This window comes from Poecile atricapillus, chromosome Z (assembly GCF_030490865.1).
Source record: "Poecile atricapillus isolate bPoeAtr1 chromosome Z, bPoeAtr1.hap1, whole genome shotgun sequence".
NCBI lineage: Eukaryota > Metazoa > Chordata > Aves > Passeriformes > Paridae > Poecile > Poecile atricapillus.
In genome coordinates, this window is record NC_081289.1 from 64,603,261 (window position 1) to 64,622,344 (window position 19,084).

Here is a 19,084-nt window from a genome sequence, read left to right on the forward strand (position 1 = left end):
CTTCCCTGACTTTCTTGTAGGCCCCGTTTAATTATTGAAATTATTGGGCTGAATTAGTTGAAAACACCTGTTTCCCACACCTTTTAGCGAGTGGTCATCTTCTGGATGTTGTGAGGAAGGTGAGGCCTAACGGGAACCTGAATACAGACACATATTCTTAAACTTCCAGTTAGTAAAGTTAGAGAAAATAAAAAAAAATAGAAGAGGAAGAAAAAAAACAAAACCCAAACTGTGCAGTATTTGACAGGAAGCCAGTGTAATTGCCTTGAAATTGGAGTGGCATGCCTGAGTCAGTGAAGTATGAGCTAAGAACCTGGCAGAAGCCTTTTGCACAAAGGAAGGTTGAGAGAGTCTCTCAGGAAGCCTGTGTGCTGCTAAATGTGGCATGTTTGAACATGAGACTGACATCATTGTGAGTTCATAGTAGTGAAAGAACAAAGTATCAGCCACAAATTAGACTGACCTAATTTTTAAGTCACTTATAAAAACTTAATAGCACAGTATCTTGCTTGTGCAAGCTGTTTATTTCTATCCTAACCTCTGACTACTTCATTTAAACTACAAGTTAACCCTCTGAACTGTTAAAGGAATTGTTCAGGGGAGGGGGGGGGGTGGTTTGAGGGCTGCTGCAGACTTCCTTCCTTGGCTCTTTTTCTACTCTGACCTCAGTTTTCACATAAAGGAAGTGATTAAGGACCACCCATCATATACCTTCATCCTTCAGGATCAGTTTCTGGAGGTAAAAACCTCAGGACTGCTATTAAATCCCAACTCATTCTTATTTGCTGGTCACATGCAGACTGGAAGTCTGTCTGAAAATTGCCAGAACATGTGCCAATGGTATCAGCAGGAATGTATGTAGAATGAGTAAGTCATTATAAAGATAATCAGTACTATTTATTGATGGATCCATGATTGTTGACAAGGAGCTGGTGCTCCTTCCATTGCTGAATACTTAAGAAATACAAGCATCTTGCAGTTTGCAGATGATAAACTTCTTTCCAAGTATTTTAGTTGGCTCTGCATGCCCTGAAGTTGATCCTTTCTGTTGATGTATTACTTCAGCTATTGCAGAAATATATTAAGCTCTCCAAGTTTGGGATTACTTCAACAACAATCAGTGTCTTTCTGGTTGCCTTTTAAAGGACTGTGTAAAGCAAGACACCTCTACAGATTCTGAAGAAATGCAGCATCTTGTTTATAGATTTGTACACATGCATTTAAGCACACATCAAATGGGTTAATATGGGTGTATTTTAAGGGACTGTGTTCTGTTTCTCTTTGTTATTAAAACTTCTGTTATAAACCAAGAGAGGTTGCTATAATATATTTCTTGTTGACCCTGGTCCTTGGGTAAGATAACTATGAGATAATAATAATATCATTTACTCTCTCGGTTTGGAATTGTGCATTTTTTCCCTTCAAAATTAAAAAAAATCCTGGTCCGTTTTGGTTCTTGCCTACTACATAAAATGGTGGTCGCATTATATCAATTGCTCCTAAGAGGGATTGCTGTATTTTGTGGTTAGGTCACTTTTCATCCTCTAAATCAGGCAGGAGCACCTGAAGGAAACCTACAAGAGATGTTACAAGGGTGTGAAGTGATAGGACAAAGGGGAATGGCTTCAAGCTCACAGAGGGCGGGGTGTGTTTAGTTATTAGGAAGAAGTTCTTTCCTGTGAGGGTGGGGAGGCCCCAGCACAGGTTGCCTAAAGAAGTGTGGCTGCCCCATCCCTAGAAGTGTCCAAGGCCAGGTTGGACAGAGCTTGGAGCAACCTGGGATAGTGGAAAGTGTCCCTGCCCATGGCAGGAGGGTTGAAGTGAAATGTCTTTAAGGTCCCTTCAAACCCAAACCATTCTGTGATTCTGTGATTCTACTTCAGTGGTAATGTTTGTAGTAATGCCATAGGCACAGCTGGGGAGCACAAGTCATCCTCTGCCCTCCTTCTCCCAATGTACAGATGTATGTAGCTTCTCTTTTCAGCCACGTGGTTACCATGTTAGAAATGTGGCTTTGGCACTGCTGCAGGTCTGGTATAATATGGTTCAAATTTCAAAGAAACATCTGGGATCCTTTGGGAAAGACACACCAGAGCATGTGACTGGGATCGTAGCTCAGTGAGGTACCATGACTCTTGCTTCTGTTCCCAACCGAGGCCCTGTTGGTACCATCTTGTCAATTAAATTAATATTTGAAAGCAATTTTAATTAGCAAGCCATCATAATTACCTTTGTGGCTACAAATTAGGTATGAAAACACATTCTGTTCTCATACAGAAAACAGAGTGTGAGCTGTCAGTAGTCTTACACCATGGTGAGAGATTTGAGTCACAGTCATCTGGATCTAGGGGTTTGTTAATTTGTTTTCTGTGCCTCATCTGCAATTCAACCATCACTTCATATCACAGTCTGAACCACTCACTACTCTGCACAGCTCAGAATGGGAGGTCTCTTAGGAGGATTACTGCAACTGTTTAATTTCTGAGAACATATAACAACTTGATTTATTTCTGCCTGTTAATTGTGAGCCATTGCTGTACAGCATACTTCTCAAAGTTTCCTTTTCTGTTCCCACTTCAAGATAGTTGGGCCGCACCATGTTTGTAGACTTGCTGTTTTCCGCCGTCCATTCTGCTTCCTTGCCATGTAAATGTCATTTAAGGAGAAACCCAGTTAACTGCTGTAACTAGTAGGACTGAGCTTACGTATGTATAATGTCAATGTTTTATTTGGCCCAGTCTCACTTCTGAAGATGCTTCTGCATGCTTTTATTACTATGTAGCATACACTGGTGGCAATATTAATTTTGTTTAGAGCATGCAGAGGGCTTTTAAAATGAGTTTGACAACAGACTTAATCAACACTTTTATTTGGTATTTTTTTAAGCTTCTAGATATTTCCATGTACAGCTGACAGGACATGCATGCAGTGCAGTAGAGCACTGTATTTTCAAACACAAGCAGGAAGAAACAAAGTATTAATGTTGACAGTTTAAAAAAAAAAGAAGAAAATTCCTTACAAACTTTCTCATGCCCTGATGTGAAGGGGTTGAATGTGCATATTGCCTTCCGGGAGAACTGGTGTCATTTCCTCAAATGGGTGAAAGACCAGAACATTTTAACCCCCTGTTGTACCACACCATGCAAACAGTTTACAAGTCTCTGTTTTTAAAGGAGATTGACTCATTTTAGAAATTCAGTTTAATTTAAGAGAAGAGTTAATAAAAAGTCTGCTGCAAGAAATTCATACCTGCCTTGCCCAGAAGCTATTCTGATTAATTTCCTTAATAATACCATCATTATCCTCTGTCTTTAATCCATCCTAGTACTTGTTCGATGATTTCAGATACACCTTCTGTTTATATCATAAAGTGACCACAAAGCAGATCAGAGTTGCCCTTTTTTTAATCTAGTTTTTGGCTCCTCATTTGCAGGGCCATATTATTTGGACATCTTCCCCTCAAAGGCTCACATTAGGCAGAGTGCCTTATGTTTAAAAATTTACCACTATCTGAAGACTCTGAGGTCCCATCTTACCCTCTTCCATGGTAAGCCTTTTAAAGAAATAGCATGGACTATTAAAACAGCTGTGCTTGATGTTTATTTAGCACTAGTCTTTAGAGAACTCCTCTTTTTAATCCCTTTCTCAGAAAATATATGACTATGTAAAATAGAGAAGTCACTGTTTGTGTTGGTCTGCCTGTGCTGAGCTGCAGTTCAGAACATGCAGCTTGTGTAGGAGATGGAAACTTTGGCATCATAAAGATGCTGCTATAAAGCACCCGTATCATACAAATAGCAAAGATATGCTGGAATTGCAACAGCTTGAGGATTAATTAATTAGTTCAACAAGTTTTTCATTGTGTTACCTTGTTTTCTTTGTGCCTTTGAAAGCTACTATACAGTTGCTGGTAGAGAGTGGCAGGTGTGAAGAACTGGTCACAATTGCATGATCACCATTCCTGGTGACCTTTGCCATTTGGTGTACGGGGCCAAAGTAATACTGTTACATTTTGTGGAGATAGGCAACTGTCCTTCAGTTTTATTTGGTTTGTGAATTCATGTGTTGTATGCTGTGGTTTTGGATTGGATCTCTTCAGATTTGGATTACATAGATAAGTGAAATAATTTCCTAACTTAATGTAAACTTAATAAATTTTACACCAAATACTTCATACAAGATTAGACTTTTGGGAAGAAGGAAGGTAGTGAGGTCCTTAGAGGGATGCTGTCACATTTGACTGTTCTCTCCCTGACTTCTCTCTTGCTCGATTCTCCTCACTCTCTGCCATGGGAGTAACACTCTGTGTGACCTCACTGGTTGGGTTTGTTTAACTGCAGTTTAGGGAAGGCTCTGAGCAAGAAATGAGGAAAAAAAAACTTCAATTTTTAGTTCTGGAAAATAGGAAAAGGTTTTTAAATAAGGCCTGGAGGACTTCTAATTTGCCAGAAGTATGAAGACAAGTTTATATCCTTTGTAATTCACCCTAATTGAAAGGATGTATATTTCTTTGTCTTAAGTCAGCAGAAAAATCTTCACCTCTTAATGATGAAAGTTTTTTTTTAAACTTTCTCCTAAGCATACATAGCTGAAGTTTCCACTTTAAACTTGGGTGGCTCATTCATATTTCACTTAATGGTAATATAGTATCCTCTCTCTCTCTTCCCTTCCTTACCACCAAGATTAAATAGGAGCAGGGGGGGAATATAAAATGTTTCTGAAAATTACAGGAAATGTCTGTTCCTTAAACAGCTTTGCCAGGGAATTTCCAAATGTGCTTAATATTTATGGCTGAAGTTGCAGCAGCTCAGTCTTCTATCATGAGTGGATCCTGTTCTTAAAATGTGACACCTCCTTCCAGTAAACTGTGTTGAAATTAAGTGTATGCTTTGTTTCTCATCTCCTCTTCAGTAGAATTAATCATGCCCCGTGGTGAAATGAGGGCTCTCGGGGGCTGCTTTAAACACTTGATTTAATGTATTTATTAAAGCGGGGAAAACAGAATATATTGTCCTGAGGTGAGAGCTGGTTTATTTGTAAGAATATCAGAGGAGTGTGGCTGGCAGAAATAGTCATGACATGGCATGGATGGCACGGAGAGGCAGGTATGGTGATGTGAAGACTACCTGACAGCTTTCAGAGGGACTTGAGGAGCTGCACGTGAAGCACTGAGGAACAAAAGGGGAGATGCTTTTTTTCTCAGGACTTTGTTTCTTTGGGCTGTCACAGGGTGGTCTCAGATCATAGCGCCCTGTCTCTAGGCAGAGCCTAATCACTGCTGAGCATTAGTTTAGTGTTAATTTCTGGGATGAGATTAGAAAAGGGGATAGCAACAAATATGACAAGAAGGATGAGTTTTCTTTTTGTTCTCTGTTGCCTTCTGCCACTGGATTATGGGAAGGAGCAAGGGAGGTCTGCAGAGCCGCTTCCTGTGGCTCAGAAAGGAATGAGACTCTGGAGCAGGCAGAGGGGGGAAAAGGACCCAGCCTAATCTTCAACAGATCTTCTCATTGAGCTCTCTGCCCTGCTACTCTCGCGCACATATGCCTAAATACTAGTGATGGGAAGAGAGAGGATCTCTAGCCTGGGTCCTTCCAGGGGAAAACACAGGGTCCCAGTCAAGAGATGAGCCTAGCGAGCAAAGCCTATTCTGGGTCGTAATCTGTCTGAAGGGTTCTCACCCCATATTCTTCTGCTGCCATTTTGCCTAAAGACAGAGAGGTGACTGATCCCTGTAGTTCTTTTCCTTGTGGGATGCTGTGGGTTTTCAGGCTGTTGACCATAACATGCCTGGCCCTTTGCTGGGGTGGCTCTTCTCAGTTGTCATATCATTTATTCCGTGCTTCAGAGCCACTCCTGGATCTCACAGCAAAGCACTGTTTGGCAATAATTTATTGTCATGGTTTGTATCACAGTGATTAAGGGGACCTGTCATTTCTTGGCAGCCATGATTTGAATTTTGGGATTAGCTGCCCAGAGGACAGTTTGGAACTGACACTGATGTGTTTATTTTTCCTTCCTTGTGTAAAAGTTGTAATTTAATTTGCTCCTGTTGGAACAGCAGGTGCTTTGGGTGGAAGTTGTATGGGTATGACTGTGTGTAATGATTGGTGACACTAGTGTTACCAGTTTCCAGTGCTGGCTTTTTTAGAGTGTGGGGAGATATGCTTAATTACACGAATGTCCTGTTTTATTGGTCTCTGTCCATGCAAAATACATCTGTATTCACACTTACTTGTGGCAATCTTTCACATTAATACTAGTACTAGATTAGTGCTGATGTGACTGTGAATTTGTTTAATTCCATACAAATGCATCACCTATTAATGCTGAATTATACATTGGTTGTCTAGCAGTGAGATAGGTCAAAGAGTTTGAAAGGCTCTCCCTGGTTGTTTTTTTGTTTGTTGGGGATTTTTAAAGCATCTCTACCTTTTGTTTTTTAAAATTTCAATTTAAAGATAGTAGAGACATTTCTTCTTTTTTCTTTCAGAAAGTCAGTGTAGTGTAACTTTTTGGTTTGGACCCATTCCATGTACATGAATATCAGCATTCATAAATAACTTCTCACCTAGGTTTTCCTGTGTTTGAGGGAGTTGTACAGCAAATGTCTGCACTGAAAGCGTAAAATTCACTTCCTGGTTTGGCTTGGAGGGTGTTTGTCTGGGGTTTTTTTGTGTTTTTTAATCTTGTAATAAGGATTTTATTATTATTAATATTATTATTTTCCTGTGTTTAGGTAATTCCTTCTGCTGGCCTTTGTGTGTGGACCACATTCAGTCCTGTTCAGCCCATATAAATTTTAACTTAAATGTAGGTGAGTAACAGTGTTTGACATGAAATACTAATGCATTCATAAAAAATTCATACTCCAGAATTTTCACTTGCTTTGACTTGGAGGTCATAGGGTGAAAATCATCTTTTAAAAATCCATTGACACTTTTTCTGGTTGTCTAGTGTGCCAAGCAATAGGAACCTAAAAACGTAATGTATTATAGTATATGCTTGGATTAAGCAATCTTTCATTCTGGTTGCCACAGACCTATATGCTGTAAACCTGCAGTGAAAAAGTATTTTGAAATGGAAAGAGCTTCTCGCTCATATGGGTGGAGAAGGGAATCCCCAGATTAAGTCTGAGTCTCTTTTGAATAGAGTGATGTAATATCTCAGCAGCATGTTCTAATGCTTCCTGTGAGGCCATGTTCTGCCAGTCAGGTTTCCCTGTGGTCACACTTAGTAAATGTTTATTGTTTTACTGGGAATTTCAAAGAGATTGGCTTCTTGGTAAAAGCAAGTGACAATAATCTGGTTTATTGCTTAGAGATGGTGATGGTGCACAAGTGATATTTGCAAGAACATTGCAGGTGTTTGAGAGTTATGCTGGGCAGGTCAGGAAAATGTGGTGGTTGGGTGTGCTTTTTGGTTTTATTTTGAAATAATATTATTTCAAATATAGCTATTTGTATGACAGAAAATATCTGTTATCTAAATGGAAGGCCCATTCCTCTTGCTTAGCTCAGCTGTCTCAGAGTGACAATGAGCAGTAGGTGTAGAATTAGAGTGAGCTGAAAGATCTTAACTGGAAGTCTTTTATGCAGTATAATTGTGGGAGGCTGATTTCCTTTCTGACTCTCTCTGTGTCTGTTTTCAGATTGGTGAGCACCATGAAGTGGGAACACTTTTCTTTAGAACTAGCAATCAAAGTTGAGTAATTAGTCAAGCAGGATGAAGGACAAAAAAGTACTGAACAGAAAATCCACCTTCATCTGTATTTTTTTCAATGCATTACACTTGCCTTTCTCATGGTTGTAGAATTTAGTGATCTAAAATGTGACTGGTGTTTCTACAAGGAAAAGAAAATTAACACTATGCATTTTTACTGCATATATAGATAAGACAGTGTTAAAAGTAGGAGAAGAGGGAGCACCCATCGATAAGCAAAGGAAAACAGGGTAGGATTTTTTTAATTGCTTCTTTTTTATGAACATGGTACATGAGTGACATTAGAAAAAAAAAAAATCTATGTATTTCTATTTAAGTGACTTTCTGTGCTGCTGTCCTGTCTTGCACCAAAGTGGAATGTGCTCAGAGGGTGGTGGAAAGTATCTGTTCTTCAACCTCCCTGCCAGGAAGCATGAAGAAATGATGTGTTTATGAGATAGTGACACTTACTTGAATCATCCAAAAAGCCCAAGACACCCTCATTCCCCTGAGCTGAGGGAATGACATGAGCCCTTGTTAACAGAGCTCTTTGAATTTACAGGCATTTGCTATCTCACTCCAGTGTGTTGTGCGCAATGACAGGCAATACATATGCTTCTCTAAATTCAGATAATGATTTTTTCCCCAGACTTTGAACTTTATTACACAGTTGTTGATCTCTGGAATTTACTGGCGTGCTTGCTGAATGTGAAAGAACAGCTATTCCTCACTGTCAATTAAAAATTTTATTTCCCTTGTGCTCCATAGACACTCTGTTTCTGGCTACTGAGTAACATCTTGAACAAGGGTTGGACCTGTCTCAGCTGTCACTTACTCTCTCATAGCACTGGGAAAAGGAACCATTCAGAACACAATTTATTTCCATCTTTTTGAGGGTGGTGAGGGAATGCTGTACCTGTTACAGGTGTTGGCAGAGGGGAGAAGGTTCTCGCAGGAGTAGGAATTCACCCTGTGATCCCTGGATCTGGAGTTCCTCTCTAGTTCATGTAGGCTTGTTTGTCTAGTATCAGGTGTGGCTGTGGTAATAGCGACTGGTGCTGATGGTATTGGCACCAGCTGTTAAACCACTGGCCACTCCCAGTAACACTGGAGACAAATACCCCTTTTGTAACAGCCAGCAGTAGCTTGTATCCTGCAGCTTGGGATGCTCTACATTTTATTTTTAATTTAGCTTTTCAATTTTTCTTTTACAGTTGTGCCCACCCTAAGAACCATGAAAAAGACTCTAGGGGATGGTAATGTTTTTCTCATATGTACCTGCGTTTGCCTGTAAAAAGTAGAAAAATACATGGTTTTAAAAACCCAACTCCTTCAGGTGTTTCAGCTGAGTTCATAAAGGCTGCACATCAGGATCTTGTTCAGGTGCTGGAAAGTGTTTTTGTTGGTGTTTTGCATGATGGGAGCACTGCTGCAGGCTCCTGACAAAGCAGGTATTAGTGACATAGCCACGCATTTATGACTGCAAGGTTCAACTTCAAGGTTATCTTCTTATATGAGGCAGAAATCTTCCAGAGATTGTAGGAAGGCTTCGAGAAGCTCCTTGCTAGTTCCTTAACTGGGGTAGAATTAAAGACTCTTGCTCTGAGAGTTTTTAAACTATATTCCTAACACATCTGCCTCTCATCCCAGGAAGTATTTGAAAGATGTGTAGATGTGGAGCTTAGGGACATGGCTTAGTGGTGGACTTGGCAATGTTACTTTAACAGTTGGACTCGATGATCTTGGAGGTCTTTTCCAACCTAAATAATTCTGTGATTCTGTATGAGCCAAAACCTGAGAACTCAAACAATCATTCTGTTGTGTTGGAAAAGAATTGCTTGGAGTCAAAGTGACAGAAGTAGAAATCAGGAGTGCATACAAAATGTGAGTTACTGTAACTGAAAAACCAACCACATAACCGAAAATGTGGCACTCGCTTGTTTCACTGCATCTGAGCCATTTGAGATGGGGACAGGAATCCCTGAGGCAAGAGATCCTGTAGTTCTGTGGCAGCATTAAACATACATGTAAGCTTCAGTAATCCACTGTTGTTTGTATGCAAGAGAATAGGAGGATTCTTGGTTTGGTTCTTTAAACAATAAGGAAAGGCTGTAAAGGTACTGGGCAAGTGTGGAACAGATCTTTTTCATTTCAAAGTAAGTTAAATGTTGAATTTTCTGGTTTAAAAGTGCTAGTGTTGCAGTCTCTCTAGAAGAAGGAAGCAGCATTGCAGTGTTCCCAGTGGTTACGTGAATGACTATGTGGGGAATTCTCGTGGCTCAGTTACGGATCACTTTTCATAATCTTGCTTTCAGCATGGAGCACCCTGTGACTAGAATGGCTTCCTGGCTTTAAGGTCAGTGGCATAATGGCCTGTTTGGGGCAAAGCATTATATGACATTGTTTTATGAGACACTATAATACCATTGAGGTCTAAGTCACAAGTAGAAAGGAAACAGTCAATAATTTGAATTTTATCTGTTTCCAAATGCATTAGAAATTAAACAGATGTCTCAACACCTCATAGAAGCTGAATGATAAGAGCAGTCATGAGGAAGGGGATGAATGCTCAGAGTAAGCAAGAGGCTGCCGGTTCTTCTTGTTTAGATAGGTCCCAGGGAAGAGTTACAAACTCTGATAGTTCCAGAAACAGACAGAATTAAAAGAAAAACCTGTACTTCATAAAATTGTTGTTTCTCCCCTGTACCATTAAGATGTTCCTGTCAAAATACGACTTCAATTGGAATAACTCGAGGTGGCATTACTGTCAAATTTATTGCTTTCAACCCATGGGCAGAATTCTTTCAAGGTACTTGGTATGTTAAGATAATAGGGCTATTTAAAAGCATTCTTGACTGAAGCCCACTTGCCATATATTCTTTACATGCTCTTCACCCTGTCATCAGATATGACTGGTTTGAGTTCTTCACAAGAATCTTCTGAAACAAACTTCTGTTGTATGAAAGTGAAGGCTGAGACAGCAAACAGTAAGCTTTTAGAAGATAAGAAGCATACCCAAACTGAAAGTTGCAAATTAAAGATTAAGTATTTCTAACAGCATCTGTTTTAGACTTCTGTACTTTCTCAGCTGCTTTATTTTCCCATTATGACTTGGACTTTAAGTCAGCAATTTATCCATCAAAACAAACTGTCTAGTTCATGAACAAACTGTCTAGCTTACAAAGGAGCTGGAGCCAATTCCCACTAGAGCCAGTGGAAGAGTTTTCATTGAGTTCAGTGGATTTGGTATCTGGCAACCTTTGTTGTGAATAAAAGAGAACCAAAATTTGTGACAGGACATGTGAAGAGAAATTTTTAAAATTCCAGAATACTATGTTCCTGAAGGGGGAAAAATTGACATAACTGTCACGATTCCTTCCCCTTCTTGCAAAATGTCATTTTGATAATCAGTTTTCTTTTGATACCTTCCTGAGACTAGTGTATAATGACTGCTCTTTGAGGGGGAGCACACCTGCCAACTCGGTTCTTTAAAACATTTAATGAAAACTTAGTATAGTATATTTTCCAATATTTTTACTGTCGTTTAGAGCAATATGCATTTCACTGCTATGTGCTTCCATTTATCTGGGCAAGCTCAACAGCTCTGTCAGAAGAGCACTAAATCAGGACAAATGGAAAATCACATTTTGTCAACCTAATGTCTGTCTGCGTGGAAGCTGGTGTTTTTCTTCTATTGCCACATGAAACTCATGAATAAACTTCCAGTTTCCTATTTTGGGTTGTTAAGGTGAAGTTTGTACTTTTTGCAGAATTTATTTTGCTTAAGATTGTGTAAATGTAGATTTGTACAATATATCTAAAGAGTAAAACATCTTCAGACCTGGGATTTCCCACTGCCAAATGCAACTGACCTGTTGATATAACAGGACATTGAATATAAATATATCGATAGTTTGAATTCATTACTTCTCTTGCAATTAAGGTAAATAACAAACATACATTTCAAATGGAAGCAGCAAGTCAGCTATAAAATCTAAGTTCAAATGTGAGCTAAATCCCTGAAAGACACAGTCCCATGGTAGCTCCTTTCTGAGGAGTGTTCCTACAAGCACTTGTGCCATCTGAACGTGTTTTGGGAGACTCTTGGGAGTCTCCCAAGGGCAACTGTGAGGCAGTGGTACAAAGTTGTACAAAGAGGGGGTTAAAGGTGTTGGGAATTTACTGCTCTGCTGCTGCTGCTCTTTCAGTTGATGTTGTTCAGATGCTGTCAGAATCAAATTTTAGAGAAGTATAGTTTATTTCAGAGATTATTTAGCATGGATGCTGGAGTTACACACCTCACATAAACATCAAACAGATCCAGGAAGAACAGAAGAGTGCTCACTGCTTTACCTTCCAGTAGTGTGAGACCTCATCCATCTCTAGAGATTAATTCAAATAAAGTACTTGTGTCCTGATGTGGCATCTTGTCCTGGTTTCTATTCAAGCATTTGCCTCAGAGAGGTGGGTGTAAGTTTGGTCCTTTCTTTTGTGTAGTTTCAGTTCCCCAACTTGCAGTGCTGTTTTGTGAAATATTTTCCAAGTCATTAAACGTTAAAAATGTTTAATGTTTAAAATGTTTAAGTGTTTTAAAAACAAATTTTACTTCTTATTAAGTGGTGCAGTGCTAAAATGCATTTAAATAGTTCTAGGTCTGCTATTGAAAGGAATACCATTATTTAGGGCAGTATCTTTTAATTATGTTCTAACAAAGTCTTGTGAAGAGGCAGAACTAGTGGCAACAAAAGTCTGCAATTAAGGCAGGGTATGTTGCCTGAAATACAAGGTAATTGTCCAGGCAAGATTGTTGGAATGGATTCAGAGCCTGTAGTTGCCAATGCTCTCTCTAGGTGTTTGGCACATCCAGCAGAGAGGAGAACTCCTCAGGAATGTGTTTATTACATGCTATGGCCCACTGTACAGCTAAGCCTCAGAGCTGAATGTTTTGTTCTGCGAAGTTTCATGGCCTCATCTGGTTTGTGTTTTTTGTGTTTTTCATCTTCCCCTTCGTACAGGCTCTCAGTCTGGTGTAAAGCTGATGGGTGGGAGCAAAGGTAAAGAATGATGTAATGCAGCAGCAGCCAGAAAGCATCTTTTGTGTGAATTTTGAAATGGCTACTCCATAGTCATCTCCTGATGAATCAGACGTGAGGGGCTGCTTTGTGGAGCCAACCCTTTGTACATCAACTGGAAGCAGGAGGAGACATTCAGCCCAAGAGCTCTTTCTGAAAATGTATTTAACTTTTCTTTTGCCAGTCACTACCAGCATGACCTCATACACTTCTAGTACAATGGTGTGGCTAAGCCTTTGAGTACACAGCCATTACATCATCGCAGCAAATTAGAGAGGGAGGTGGGGAAAGAGGCCTTGTTGTTGTCATGGCCGGTGAGATGATCAGGACCCAACTCATTGTCGCTGAGAAGTTGGTGGCTTTGCTGGAGAGCGGGACAGAGAAGTTGCTGCTGATTGATAGCCGCCCCTTTGTGGAATACAACACCTCCCACATCCTGGATGCCATCAACATCAACTGCTCCAAGCTCATGAAGCGCAGGCTGCAGCAGGACAAAGTTTTGATCACAGAGCTCATTCAGCATTCAGCAAAACACAAGGTAAAGTCATTTTCCTCTTATTCCTTGTATTTGATTAAAGGAGTGGATGGAAAACAACTTGTAATAATTTTTCCTTATGTATTTTGTTAAATTTAAAAAAAAAACCCAAACAAACAAAACCCAATAAGATTAAAGGACTGACTTTAGCTGAGATGTTACCTGATCAAAGAGAGTATTGGTTACTATTGAGTTTATCATTGGGACTCTTTGTAGAATCAGTGACAGAGGTAAGAGGAGGGATTTAGAAATTACTCAGAAAGAATGTTCAGGGTTCTTGTGTGTCTTGCAAAGCAGTTTCTTAAATGTATACAATTAAGGCAGGAAACATCCTCTCCTAAGATTTAAAGGATTCTTGGGGTTCTGTGGTGTTCGGCCTTGCTTAGCAAGTGGTCATTTGATTGCAAAGAAACTGCCTCTCTGTCAGTCCTGGCTCCTACTTGCTGTTTAAAGGACTTTTCATGGGGACAATTTGATGGATTTTGTTGTTTGTTTTGTTGTTTGTATATTTTGGAGGAGGGGTGTGGTTTTCTCTAAATAGTGTTATCAGTGAAAAGAAAATAGCTATGCTGCTTGAAATTAATATGTGTGTGGGGTATTGTTTATTTTTTTATCCATTGATATTTGTTTCACGTGTTTTGGGTACAAAAATAATCTACTGTGTTCTTACTTTGACATGCTAAAAATGAAGCTTTTTATTTTTATTATCTAAAGGGTATTTTATATATAAAGTTGTGCAGGTAGCCAAAATGTGTGTGGCTTAGAGGCAGTTTAGGGTCTCTTTACTGTTTATGTACAAAACCCTCAGAAGCAGAAAATGAGGCAGGGCCACCTTCTAAAAAACTCAGTTTTTAAACAAATCCACCAGCCTAGCTGAAGGTAGAGCATTTTACAAGTGACATAAAATTACCAAATGATAGAAATTTGTGGAGTGGGCTTCAACTTGCAGCAAATAATCAATTTACAAACTCTCCAGGGATTTAAATCTGAGAGGCTTATGAAGTATATAAAAAACCTGTTTAATGAACAGGTGCATAAGAAATCTATATATCTGAACTGCTGTTATAGCAAATATGTGGGAAGCCTGATGGAGGTGATAATGTAGTGCTTTTAATCATCTTCCTCCTTCCTGTTTTACTCTGAGTTCCTTGTGTTCCAGATTGAAATTGACTGCAAGCAGGAAGTGGTGGTGTATGACCAAAGCTCTAAAGATGTGACCTCTCTCTCATCTGACTCCTTTCTTACTGTGCTCCTGGGCAAACTGGAGAAGAATTTCAGCTCTGTGTATCTGCTTTCAGGTAAGATGTAACAAAAGAAACCCCTTTCAGGTGACATGTACCAAAAGACCTCTGAAACACTTGAATAAAGAGAAGAAAGAAATTGCTGTTGGTATAGCAGACCTGTACAATTTTGCAAGTGCTGGTATAAACTTCAGTTATGGCAGAGACTTTTCTGTAGTTCTTTTTACATACAGTGACACTCATAATGCATGCAGTGCTTAGAAATTGCATCTTACAGGGGATATATTACACGTATTCCGTGTAAATGGAAATGGATCAATGTAGAGGTTTTTAGATGCATATGTCTTCTCCTTTAGAGTCAAAAAATAGTAAAATAAATGGGCTTCCCTGTTTTTTTAAGTATTGCACGTGGTAGGAAGAAAACCTCTTCCTTACTGAATTGGTAATTACTAAAATAAGAACAAAGGAAATGATGTCCCAGAGTTATGGGGATTAGTTTGTGTGACATTTTAAACTTCAGCTCCTTAAGTAGTAGCGCTTTATTTAGGTATTTTCCTTCACCCTCCTTTTTTTTTTTTTTTTTTTTTTTAATTTATTTTAAATCCCAGGTCAAAGCACCTATAGAAATTCAATTCCTTATAATACAGGATTTACTGGTCCCAGTGTGTGCTTGTGTCATTATTTCTGTCATGGAACAGTAGACAGTGTTCATAAGAAGGAGGAAGGAGGAGTGTGAAGGAGATCCAACGCTGAAAGAAGAGGGAATAATGAATTTCAATAAGAAATGCATTGCAGTGACAGTGATCAGTGATCTAATGAGGTATACACCTAGTGTCTGAGAAATGCTGAAGCACAGGGACTGAGTAATGGCGAGAGAAAGGAAATAACTCCAGAGACATGCTTCCTCTTAGCAACAGGATCTCACTACAGTTTATAGTGACTTCAGGTGACAGTGAGAGGTTGTGGTACAGAGAGAACGTTTCTCAACTTGTTTTGAAAGTGATTACAGAGAAAGTGAATAATTTCTGTACTTGGACATGAGTTAGGTTCTCACATGAGCTTTACTTACAGTAAACCAAGTGGGTTTTGCTTTGGCTAGGGTTGGTGATTTTGTTTTCTTTGCTGTCTAGGTCAGAATTACACCTGTAGGTGATGGACTACAGTATTAGATTAAGTAACTTTTCTTACATATGAGCCACCAAGAATTGTGTGGTGTGTAGGCACAGTAAATGCTGTAATTTCTCTCTCCTTGCCTCCTTTGGGCTCAATTCTCTGTGGATATAACTTTTCCCTAGTCTTTCAGCCTCCTTTGGGCTGAATTCCTCTGGGATCCTCCCTTGTGGGGAGTCCCACTTATCTCAGTCTTTATGATTCAAAGAAAACTCCTGAGCTTGTTAGAATCTTGTTTCTTGTGTTTATTGAAGGATCCTTACAAAACTTAACAGGTCTCTCCAGGCTGGTCACAAGGTTAATCTTTACAATTTGGCACATTTCTTTCTTCTGATGGTACAAACAAGGCCTTGTGGCACACTTTGTGTCTGATGCACAAAATGGCCCTGAACTACGCAATTCTTTTATCTTTATACCTATTTTTACCCAATTAACAATAGACACGTATATTATTTTTCTTAATGACCCAATGACCCATCACCTCTGTGATGCACTGCAGCATTCTCTATCCAATCACTCACTATTACCCAAAAACCTCTAGGAGAAGAACATGAAGAAGAAAGAAGAAGGACAACACCCTAAATCCTCCATCTTGTCTCCTGTTCTCTAAACTACTTTTTCACCCAGTGATTTAAGAAACTTTCTAATCTACACACCTACCTTTCTTATCTAACTTTAGCATTTGTTTTCATGTATCACCATGAAAACATGCTCATGAATTTCATATTATATGAAATTCAGTGTTTCCTTGAGTCTTAGAACTAAATATTAAAAACAAGGGCACACAGTCTGTATCTCAGACTCCAACAAATGCTTAATGTAAAAGTGCTGAAATAGGTGGTTAATACTCTCTTAAACTGAAAATTATTATTTGAAAAATAAGCCAGTCTAGAAACAGTTTATATCTCCTCAGAAATCCTTTTATTTGAATTCCCAGCTCTGCTCAGCTGTCCTGAGGGATTTTTAAATAACCTGAAGAAGATTGCAGCTCCAGGCAGGAATCAGACTATCCTCAATTTAATTTCCATGATAGAAACAGCTCTCTTACAACTGAGAGTTAGACCTCATGGCAGGGAGTTGCTGGGGAGGGGCCAAGCACAGGAAAGTACCATGAACTTCTCTTTCTTTACACTGTTCCTCACTTGTGTGAGACATGGCTTCGATCTTCTGTCTCATCTGCTGGACCCTCTGAAAGAAGTGCTCAGTCTCCACTCTCAGACTTGCCTGTGGCTCTCCTAGGAATGGACAGGACCGGGAAGGGGGTGTTCCCAGCTCCCCAGTGCATCATCTGGGCAATCACCAGTTGCATGTACCATAATGACACTGGGAGAAATGGTTTTGTTCTCTTTTCATTTCCAGCATGTGGTTGTTGTCTGTTCAAAAAAAAAAAAAGAAAAAGTTACCTAAACCACAAGCAAGAAGGTAGTGCACATAAGCTGAGGTGAACTTAGCCACACACAGCTGGGAAGAGTTAGTTTGGGAATTTAATGTCCCAAAATCTTCCTTATAAAAATCAGGACTTTAATTTTAGTGTGTCAAATGGCAAAAATCAGGTTTGAGAATTTCCTCCTATATTTGTTTACATATCTAGGATGGGGATATTTATGAATGCAGAAATAACTGATGGCTTTAAAACCAGTGGAAAAGGAGGATAAGAAAAAAATGGAAATATAAGGAAATTATCTACTGCTGTTCTATTACAGTTAAGTGCTTTGTTCACGTGCTTATTTTTTTATATCTGTTAAAAATCTAGCTTGTCAATGCACACACAAGAAACCTTTTAGGATGTGGAGTGAAGGAGAATTGGGTAGATTCAGTCTTTCAGAAAGCTCCTTGGAGTTAATTGATATGTGACTGTAGGATACTAGATAAAATATGTTGTCTCAGCAAGCTGATGACTAACTCTCATAAATGTTTATGGACCATAATGAAGGCAAGGGTCAGTGTACTGTGTAAAAAGGAAAACCTTTGGACTTAGTTTTCCCTATGCCACTAAATCTGGTTTATTTAAAATAGTGACCTTAAACATTTTGGGGTAGGCAAATATTTTTTGTTGGGATAGAATAAGGGGCAATTAACAAATATCTGAAATTCCTGCCTCTGTTCATGTTGAAACCCCCCATTACTGAGCACTCAGTGAGGTGTTTTTTTATTTAGGTTGTGCATAAAGGTGTGCTCTGCCCTAGAGGTTGTTCTTCATTGAAGTAACTGGTGTAATGACCTCAAAGGAACCCTTACCAATTAGTTTGAGATCTTGATATAACCTCATAAAAATATTTATAATCTGGTGAGGAATGTTTTCCAGAATTAAATATTCCATTTGGTTCTTAATTTTTAACAGTGCACAAAATACTGAAATGTGGACACAAAGGGCTTAATTCTATTCCCATCATGACATCTACTCCTCAGAGTTAAGTAAGATTTAAACACAGGGATGTCACTTGATTCCTTCCTGTATGTTGAGAATTGGATTTACTTGCAGTGGAGTCCTTTTCCTACTTAATAATATTACGATTTTCCTGCTTGCTCTCCAGAAACAGTTAAGAGAGACTAGTGATTTTTGCTTGAATGATCATTATTAAGGCAGCAAGCATCAAGAGTCTTGATGAAATTCTATTTCACTATGTGAATGGAAGCATTCATATTCTACTTTCCTTAAATACTTGTTCTCCCCTGCTTTTAATCTGGTTTAGTTCTGCTTATGCAAGCACAGATGTCTTAGTGACAGTTACCTTTCAAATGTTTCCTGTGAAGAAGGTGAGGCACAGCTTTTTATTTTGTGTTGATTTTTTTTAACCTTTTTTTTTTGTTTGTTTGTTTTTTTTTGTTCAGAACACTTTGTCTAAACGGAAGGCTTTCTGAAAAGCGGGAAAAAAAAACAAAACAAAACCTTTCTGTATATACAAACTGTCATTAAAAATTGTGATAGCCTAACACTGAAACACTGTATACCTCCCTCTCAAAACAATGGTTGGTGGGGAGTTGCTTTCTAACCTCTTGCTACCCTTCTGCCTATGAAAAATACCAGTATGTGATGTAGTGGATTCTCCCTTCACTAGAGCTCTCTGACAAACTCCTGCAGAGCACAAAGGCGTAATAAGGAGAAATAAAAAAATAAGTTATTGTGGTTTTTTGGGGTCATATGCAGTGGACATTGAAAGGCATCCTAGGCAGAATGAGTTCTGTGAGATGGGACAAAGGTCCTGGAAACAAAGCAGTGAGTGATTTCCCAGGGAATGTGACAAAAGGAATGTTTTTGATGAAACTTCCCAATTCCTTATTTCCCCCTGACCTGTCCCTCACCTGACCAGGTGTGTGTATCAAATGGAAGACTTGCATGGAGGATCCAAGGAGAAGGAAGGAAG

At 39.1% G+C, this 19,084-nt stretch overlaps 1 protein-coding gene across 4 annotated transcripts in view; it reads left to right on the forward strand.

The window, feature by feature from the left end:
* The window catches only part of LOC131592631 (dual specificity protein phosphatase 16-like), a 65,053-nt gene that overhangs the window by 21,139 nt on the left and 24,830 nt on the right, over positions 1-19,084 (forward strand). The window contains exons 2-4 of one of the 4 annotated variants that reach the window (XM_058864250.1): positions 6,740-6,817; positions 12,717-13,311; positions 14,468-14,606. In XM_058864250.1, the coding sequence (XP_058720233.1) occupies positions 13,081-13,311; positions 14,468-14,606 (370 nt within the window). In that variant the 5' untranslated portion in view covers positions 6,740-6,817; positions 12,717-13,080. The remainder of the gene's footprint in view (positions 1-6,739; positions 6,818-12,716; positions 13,312-14,467; positions 14,607-19,084) is intronic. The other 3 variants (XM_058864251.1, XM_058864252.1, XM_058864253.1) reach the window with 3 other exon arrangements.